The sequence below is a fragment of the Euprymna scolopes genome, chromosome 6 (assembly GCF_053919585.1).
Source record: "Euprymna scolopes isolate OS-2025 chromosome 6, ASM5391958v1, whole genome shotgun sequence".
Lineage (NCBI taxonomy): Eukaryota > Metazoa > Mollusca > Cephalopoda > Sepiida > Sepiolidae > Euprymna > Euprymna scolopes.
This window is the reverse complement of record NC_136487.1, coordinates 142942941-142951608: the sequence shown is the minus strand read 5'-3', so window position 1 is coordinate 142951608 and position 8668 is coordinate 142942941. Positions and strand designations below refer to the sequence as shown.

Genomic DNA, 8668 nt, shown 5'->3' with positions numbered 1-8668 from the left:
CCGTGGTAAGTGAAAGTTTTTTCCTAGTCCAGTGAGTAGGATGTATTTTCGTTGATGGAGGGGGGATTCAAAAATCCTGTAAGATCAAACAAGTCATCATAGAAATATAGATATTTTTCAGAAAACAGACAGTTATTTTTTTTTACATGGAATGGTAAAGGATTTGCCAAGTAAAAAAGTTAATAAAAGAAAATGGAGATATTTAAAGTTCGCAGAAGCATAGGAATAATTACAATAGAAAAATGCGAGCATGAAAAGTAATATGGTTAAGCTTAAACATAGAAAAGTAAAAGAAATTATCATAAGAATTTATCATATAATGTTAGAAATTATCATAAGAATTTATCATATAATGTTATAAATTGACTTTAAAAAAATTCTAAATGCTGCAATATTTTAAGTTATAAATTTATTATATTTTTTAATAGAATATCTTGTCCTTTTCTTTTCCAGTTTTAACTAGTCCTTCACTTTGCCATCTTTAAACTTAACCATATTACTTTTCATGCTCGCATTTTTCTATTGTAATCCATGATTTTTTCAGGCATCCAATAAATTCACTTGTTCTTTATTTAATTTCAGTATCAATTTTTGCTCCTATAAACAAATATGTACTAACAATGTACGGCACTCGTCTGCTTTCATTAAAAGCCCCCAATTATCTCCCTTTCATGCTTTTATTCTCTCTGTTTCACTTGTTACTTTTCTTTTCGAATTAGTAGCAACAGCATTCGCTGAAACGACGTGATTGCTATGGAAACCAGTCATAGTAAACGTCGCTCACCTCCTTACATATTTTTACGATTTTGAACACCAGAAAATTCATCATAACGTTTGTTATTTTGAACGAATTTTTTTTTATTTTTCACAATATAGCTGAGAAGGTGATCTATAAACTGTAATAATTGTTTGAAATTTGATCGAGAAATGAGTGAGCGGTGAAGCTTTAAAGCAGTTCGAGTTGACTAAAACAGCCACTTAACCACCTATTCACGCATGGTAGTGTTTAAATGATAAAAGAAATCAGTCTCGAAAACGGCTGGGCCGATTTTTATGAAATTTCATACGAAGATACTTTATGTGCCTGACAGTGTTCTTAGATAGGGTTTGTATCGGAATGTCTTCAATAAGTGTCAATAATCGATAATCGTAATAATCCGAGGAAAGAAGGAACATGCGATTTTGACCAAAGTTAACATTTTACACAGCCTTGTAACATAAATGCTTTAAGAAGTTTTATTACCACACGATCTGAAAGACCCGAATATAAAATCAAAAATAGGTTCATTTTATATGACTGAAGCGCGTTCAAAATGAATGTTTTTGTTCAAAGCGCCATCATACTTTACCTTTTTATTTTAAACTTAAATTCAAGCAATTATCACCACGCTAAGGCCAGGTGTATATAATCAACAGTAGGCTCTACTATGGCAGGGATGCATTCGAAATAAATGTTTCTATTTAAAACACAATTGAAGCATGATACTTGACTCTTGCATTTTAAGCTTTCATTCAAGCCATTATATATAAAAATAATTAAATAAAATCAACAGTGGGTTCTCTACAGTGCAACGTAAACTACAATATAGTGTGGACTAAGTTACGGTGGAGAAGACTGCCGAGCTTCCTACCGATGCACCGCGATTGGTCCCCAGCTAGAGCAAGGAATCAATCGATTTGATTGTAAAATTAGCGATTTCATTGATTTCGATGGCAATAAAAATATGAAAGTGTAAAACATCAAATCATCATCATTCAATACCGAGCAACGTCTGGTCTCCCTGCTAGTGTACACACACACACACACACACACATATATATATATATGTGTGTGTATATATCGTATATGTACACGCACACAGACACATGTGTGTGTCTATGTGTGTGTATGTATGTGTGCGTTCATATATGATATTTTTTCGTAAAATTATTGTCTACTAGCAGTACCCATTAACCGGCGTAGCCCGGCGGAAGCATGACAGATTCAGAACAGAATCGGTAAAGGACCTTCCTCGGAAACTACGATTATTGTTGGTGGCCACTGCCGCCTTTGGAAAATAGTGGACACTGGCGGCCGTGGCCCAAATGAAATAATCTGGCTTACACTGTTAGACATTGTTTTTCAGTGGCAGCTATTGAAAGCCACTGCCTGAGATTATCTGCACTGTCGGTTACTGGCGATTAGTGTTGGTTTGGAACGATAATCTGCAGGTACTGGTTGATTATAAAGAAAACATTTAATAACTCTTTAGAGTGAGTGAAAACAGACGTAGATAACTGCCTTCTACCGATGACAGTATATTTCAAGTCGGCCATTTTTAAAAAATTCTATTTTTACCCCAAACAAGGCATAGTGCCACTTTGATGTAGGGAGCTACTATCGGGGACATAAGTCGCAGGGATACTATCTAGGGAATTGAGCAGCGAGATGTATGTTTATATTACACTTGAACTTCTGCATGTCAGTACAGTTGAGAAAGCATGAAGACGGAAAGGAGTTCCAAAGTCTAGCAGTTCTGGGGAAGAAACTATTAAGGTAGAAGGCTTTCTTGCATCTAGGGGTCTCTACTGTGTAGAGGTTGGATTTTGCTGCTTGTCGGGTTTGTCGGGGGTATTTACGTCTAGTGGGGTACAAGGGCTTGTAGTTCGTCGGAGCATTCATCATTAAAATACTTGTAGAACAGGCAGAGGGGTGCAATATTTCATCAGTAGGGCAGGGGTTAAAGCTTTGATGACAGTTTAGGACCTATCAGGCTGGTGAATCTCTTTTGACCCTTGTCTGCGAGCGATAGATTAGTAACAGATGCACCAGCCCAAATATGACAACAATACTCCGTACATGGGTGAATGGTAGCCTTGTAGAGATACAAGATAACAGCGTATTTCAGGCGTAAGTAGCCCACCTTCTTCGCAGCAGCCATTGTTTTTCTTGTCAGTATAGTGTGCGCATGTTTTTGTAAAAGTAGCTCTAGCACATTTCCTAAACAATAAAGAACTCCATAGAAAGTAAAAGAGTAAAAAAAAAACAAAAACAAATATATTACAAATAAGTGTTTCCGTAGCCAATAAAATATACATTGAAACCTACCTGTATAAGATTTGTTTTTGTTTTAACTTAGTTAAAAGTGTTTAATCAGTTCTAAAAATAGTGTCGACATGATAATTCACTGCTATGATGCCTAGATAATCGGTCAAGAATATAAATATAAATTTAATTATCAACAGGAATAAAAAAAATGCATAAAAACAAAACAAATATAGCATCATTATAGTTTTGTAATCGCTCAAAAATCGAAAATGAATAGAGTGGAGGCGTGTCGGTATTTTGTGCGGTACTCATGCAGAGAGTGATCCGTGCTGAAATAATAACGTTATTATTTAAAAAGCCATTCTTAACATGGGGATGGCAAGGTGTTTTGTATATATTCTGTACTTTAACCTTACAATTGAATAAAAAAAACATAAAACTTTAATTAAACTTGGAAATACGATTTAAAAAATAGCGCGGATCACTCTCTGCATTAGTACCTGTTGCGCATCTTTGCATTCCTAAACCAATGCTGTGTTTACATTTTGAGAGTGTTCCATCCGAGTAAGGAAAGAGCAATATGTGTTTGATTACATTTTATATTAGTTCCGTGTGCATAAGGAAAAATTTAACAGTGCGTGTTAAAATGCCAATAATTTTCCAACCTTTCGTTAGAGCTCATAGTAGTAAAATTTTAAGGGTCCCAGTATTTAATTTTTAATAATATTGAAGCTTAAAAGAGGTTGTATATGTTTTTGAACAGAATTGCATCATGTGTGGAAGTTATGTATAGCTTATTTTTACTGATGCATGTATTGTTTTGAATTGTTCCAAATAAGTAGCCATGATTTATTTAACATTTTGACCATTTTAAGGTCACCAGTAGTTAAATTTCGAGACGGCCAAAAATTGTAAGAAGAAAAAAAAAGTAGGAAAGAGGACATTTTTTACGACCTAACACAGCGTAGTATAAAACCCCCCAAACTCCCAGGTTTAGAACGGCTTTTGGAATAAACACCCCCAACCTCAGAAGCCGTTCTTAACATGTGGAGTTTGGGAGTGTTTATTTCGAAAGCCGTTATCACGGGGTTGTCTGAGTGTTTATATTAAGCTCAGTTTAGTCGTTAGAAAATACCTTATTGTAGGGCGTATAAACGTAATAAAACAGTAGATTATCTTTATTTGTTAGGTGTTAAACGACGCTTGGTTACGTCGTACAAATATACCAAAATAACTTTCCATACTCAAAAAAAAAAAAAGAAAAACTAAAAACAAATCGAAAAATATACTTGGTAAATTAACGAAAACACAAAACAAATAAACAAAAAAAAAAAAAGAAGAAAAGCTGAATTTTTACATTAGGTCCACCTCCACAATTTCTTTAAAATGGCGACTATACTGAATGAAAAAAAATCTCATTCAAATTTTGCAGAGACAAGTAGTTTTCGAGATAAAAAAAAAAAAACTTGTATTATGCACTGTAAGTCACCGGTCGTCATGTTTGTACGCCTGCGAGATAAACAAATCCACTTTTCTACAAATTACACAGACCCCCACCCATATTTTGTATGATTTTTGCGGGTGAGTATGCTGACAACGAATAGCAGTTTACCTCCCAAATGGGGTGTTTATTCTTAGCATGGGGAAGTTGGGGGGTGTTTATTTCGAAAGCTGTTGAAGTAAATGTAAAAAGTACCAAAAAAAAAAAAAACAGTTGGAAAAGAAAAGAAAATAATTAAAAATAGTAAAAGTTGTAAATTTATTAGGGTTGGTTGTTTATTTATTTATTTATTTTTTTTTCGTTTTTTAATGATTTCCGGGTGCTAGCGCAGAGAGTGATCCGCGCTATTTTTAAATCGTATTTCCAAGTTTAATTAAAGTTTTATGATATATTTTTTATTCAATTTTAAGGTTTATGTATAGAATAGGTACAAAACACCCTCCCCTCCCCTCCCTATGTTAAGAATGGCTTTTTAAATAATGACGTTATTATTTACGTCCGGATCACTCTCTGCATTAGTACCGATTTCCGTTCGCTAGGTATAGGCCGATGATTGTTGTCGATAAATAAAAATATTATAAGTTAGGAAATATCATAGGTTGTTTTCATGATCGTTTTTGTTAATGAGTTCTGTTCGCTCGGTATAATCCGAAGGCTTTCGTCGTTCGCCGGGAGTCGCCGAGCGAGACATAGAAAAACGAATGACCAGTTAATATGTATAAGCAAGTATTAATCATGAAATCCCCAGTTAATATAATATTGGTCAACAACTTAAGAAAGAAAGAAAGAAAGAAAAAAAGACTATATGTACGTTTGTGTATGGTTTAATCTTAGCAGAGAAGCTAAACACTTGCGTAGACGAGCTGGAAGATTTGTTGGAAATTAAGTGTCTAATAACTGAAATTGATGCCGTGTAAAAGAATGTATGTCCTAGCGACGCCATATTGTAATGTTCTGTAGTGTTCGTTCAAATGATCTAATTCCGGAATAAGAGAATTAGCGGACAACCAATCATAAACGGCAGATTTTCCCGAAGGAGACTTTCTTATTTATGTTTATTCTACTACGGGAAGTTTTATTTGTTTTTATTAGTTTTTAACTTCAGATATCCATTTATTTTTCATCGTATATGCATTTATTTTTTCTTTCATTTGTCCATTTTCTTCATATGTCACGCCAGTATGACAGCCGGTTCCCTGCATTGCTATAGCCTTCTTGTACTTTTCCATATATATATTCTATTACGTTGAATCTCTAAAATTCATGAAGTATTAATTAAAAAAATATTAACACCCGTGTATATTTCTGTTCTTCCATGGCCCAAAAAATACTAAAAGATATCGTACCATATTTATATAAATACTGTGACTCTTATAGAGGTAGTTTGTGGATACTAATGCCAGTTTTCAAATAAGTAGCGTTTATGGTTGACTTGCTCCAAAGATGTGCCAATTTTCATCTTTAAAAAATTAGCTATGTTTATATATTTCTATGTACAAGATTCACTCCTAAACTAATAAACAGTACACTATGAAATCTGGAACTCCATTGTAGCTGCAAGGATTCCCAATGTCGGTTATATTTAGTTTAACCTTTATTTGAGCAAATAAGGCAAAAAACAATACCTGAGCATTTAAATACCCCCAATTTTTCTTAAATTGTAAAAATAAGAGTAAAATGTAATAATTAGCCTTAAAATTTTAGTTTCTTTAGCAATTTCAAAAGATTTTTAGGGATTATAATATAAACAAAACTTCTTATTTGAAAATGAAAATATTTCTGATTTGCATTGTTTTTGATCCAAAGTCATCAATCACCTACGAATCAAGATTCCCTGAAATTCCTCTTAAAAACCTTAAAAGTGAACCTTTAATTATAGATATTATCTAGAATGAAAAATCATGTAATGGATTTAGATTAAAATTAGAAAAGGATTATAGACATAAGGTTTAATATCTTCTTAAGGAGACATAAAATGGCACAACATTGTTGTGTCCTGAAAATTAATTTTACCCGTCCTGGGACGGGTATTATTCTAGTTAGTTTCTGATTCTCAGTGTTGATTCAGAAGCTCGTTTATTATATAGCTTATAATATATAGCTAAGTAACGCCATCGATCGCGTCTATAAGCGATTAGCCTGACGCGAAACTTATTGACTAATGGGTTGTCGCAAAGTGCAAGTTTTGATATCACAAATCTTGTTCAGTTTTGTCGATCAACTTCATTCGCAAAACTTGCCTTTCACCTGCATGTAGAGAAGTCCGATGGATGCAATCAGTCCCGTGAATAATACTCCGCCGTTAAAGTAAAAAATGGCAGCAAAAGACTGGGTACTCTTGTACAACGTTCCTGAAAAATATAAATAGCGTGTAAATATATTAATGGCGTAAAAAGATGCTCGCATCCCGACAATCGCTGACCTCCAACGCATATGTATGTCATGGTTTTCTTCTTTATCATATTCTTCTTCTTTTTCTCTCCTCTTGGTGATCGCCGAGGATGCGAGCACTGGTTTATAAGAATATAAAAATAATTGTAACATGGACTCACAAGAAACATCTTCTATACATCGTGTATAAATCAGTTGTGTTCGGAGTGTGTGTGATACCGTTGTCTGTTGATAGATGTCTGTGAAGGCATCTTTGTCGGTTGGTTGAAGGCAGCGCATCTCGATTCTGCTAAAACTCTTCCCGATTTGCCCCGAGCAGGTAATTGTCGTAAATTAATTCAAAGTTACTAAAATTATTGACACATTATTGGAAATCCTATGTACGGTGTATTTACTTAATCTAAGTAGAAAAAGGTTGCCGTATCACCCTCCACATTTGATTAGCCAGTTTACTTCCGGTATTTAAACTACTGCCTATGTGAACTATTCCTAACAATTGTCCAAGGTCATGTTTTTTTAAAAATAAATTTGACTGCCAACAGCTTTTTCTTTTTTATGCATAATTTCCTTACGCTCCCCGGGGTATTGGCTCGGATGAAATGGGGCGTACACAGTATTACAATGGTACAGTGATTTATTTGTTTTCAAAGAATATTACATGATCTTAAACCAACTAAAACAATGACATTTTAATAATAATAATAATAATAATAATAATAATAATAATAATAATTCTGATTTCGTTTACCAACGTCTCTCTGGAACGGCATGAGAGTCATTTCCAGAGGATTTCCCTCAATCCCAGCTCCAAACCAAAGATCAAGGGTTTTTCTAAGGATATTGGTGGTACCTACAATAGCAGAGGTCTAAAAGCCACCTAGAACACTGGGGATTTGTAGTTTTTTTTCAATTGTCCTTCCAGACGACTTTATACTACTCCTAGAGTACCAACTACGACCGGTATTATTTGTGTTTTAACACCGGGTATACGCCTTATATTCAAGGTCAATGGAGCATAATTGCTCCACTTCTCGTTCTCTTTCTCCCTCACATTCCTGTCCCAGGGTACTGAAAAGTCTACAATCTGCCAGTTTTTTAGACTTTGTCAATGACGATCAAATCCGGACGATTATGTTCCAATTGCTTGGTCGTTATGACACTTTTGTCTCACCATACCTCTACCTTGCCAACCTCACTTGTTCTCACTTCATCAAGCACCTCATCAAACAATTTTTCAACACACTTCACCCAACCCTCTTGCACACCGCCCAATATATCCGCAGTCCCATGGGACCGTGTCTTTTGCGGTACTTTCTCTGAGCCAGTCAACTACACCCTAATAATAATAATAATAATAATAATAATAATAATAATAATAATAATAATAATAATCATAATAATAATCATAATAATAATAATAACTAGCAGGACCTGCGAGAATTTCGCAGGGGGGCTCATTCATCTGTAATCTATTGATGTTGACATTCTGTATACATTCCGCGTAAATGGAAACGCCTCCGATATTATTGTAGCTCTTTTGTTAAAACTGCAAAGGATTTATCTAACCTAGCAAGGACGCCTGGCGTAGTACGTTTAAAAATGATATTTTAATTTTGCAGATTTCGTAAATATTATTATAGAGTTAATATGCTATCGATTTTTATCCCTACAATTATATCAAAGCCAAATTTGTCTCTGTGTGTAAGTTCGTTTCTCATAGGTTCCAAAACGGCTGGCTTATTCATTGA

General features: G+C 34.4%; 2 protein-coding genes across 9 annotated transcripts in view; one reads left to right on the top strand and one right to left on the bottom strand.

Moving 5' to 3' along the window:
• LOC145278014 (monocarboxylate transporter 9-like) overlaps positions 1-8668 on the top strand; it is a 215576-nt gene that overhangs the window by 36405 nt on the left and 170503 nt on the right. For 3 of the 7 annotated variants that reach the window (XM_080130202.1, XM_080130204.1, XM_080130203.1), the window contains exon 2: positions 1-5. This exon is cut by the window's left edge. The exons of the other annotated variants lie outside the window; for them this stretch is intronic. The gene's annotated coding sequence lies outside the window, so the exon portion shown is untranslated. The remainder of the gene's footprint in view (positions 6-8668) is intronic. 7 annotated transcript variants of the gene reach the window in all.
• LOC145278015 (monocarboxylate transporter 9-like) overlaps positions 5340-8668 on the bottom strand; it is a 93417-nt gene continuing 90088 nt past the window's right edge. For both annotated transcript variants that reach the window (XM_080130206.1, XM_080130207.1), the window contains one exon: positions 5340-6880. In XM_080130206.1, the coding sequence (XP_079986332.1) occupies positions 6753-6880 (128 nt within the window). In that variant the 3' untranslated portion in view covers positions 5340-6752. The remainder of the gene's footprint in view (positions 6881-8668) is intronic.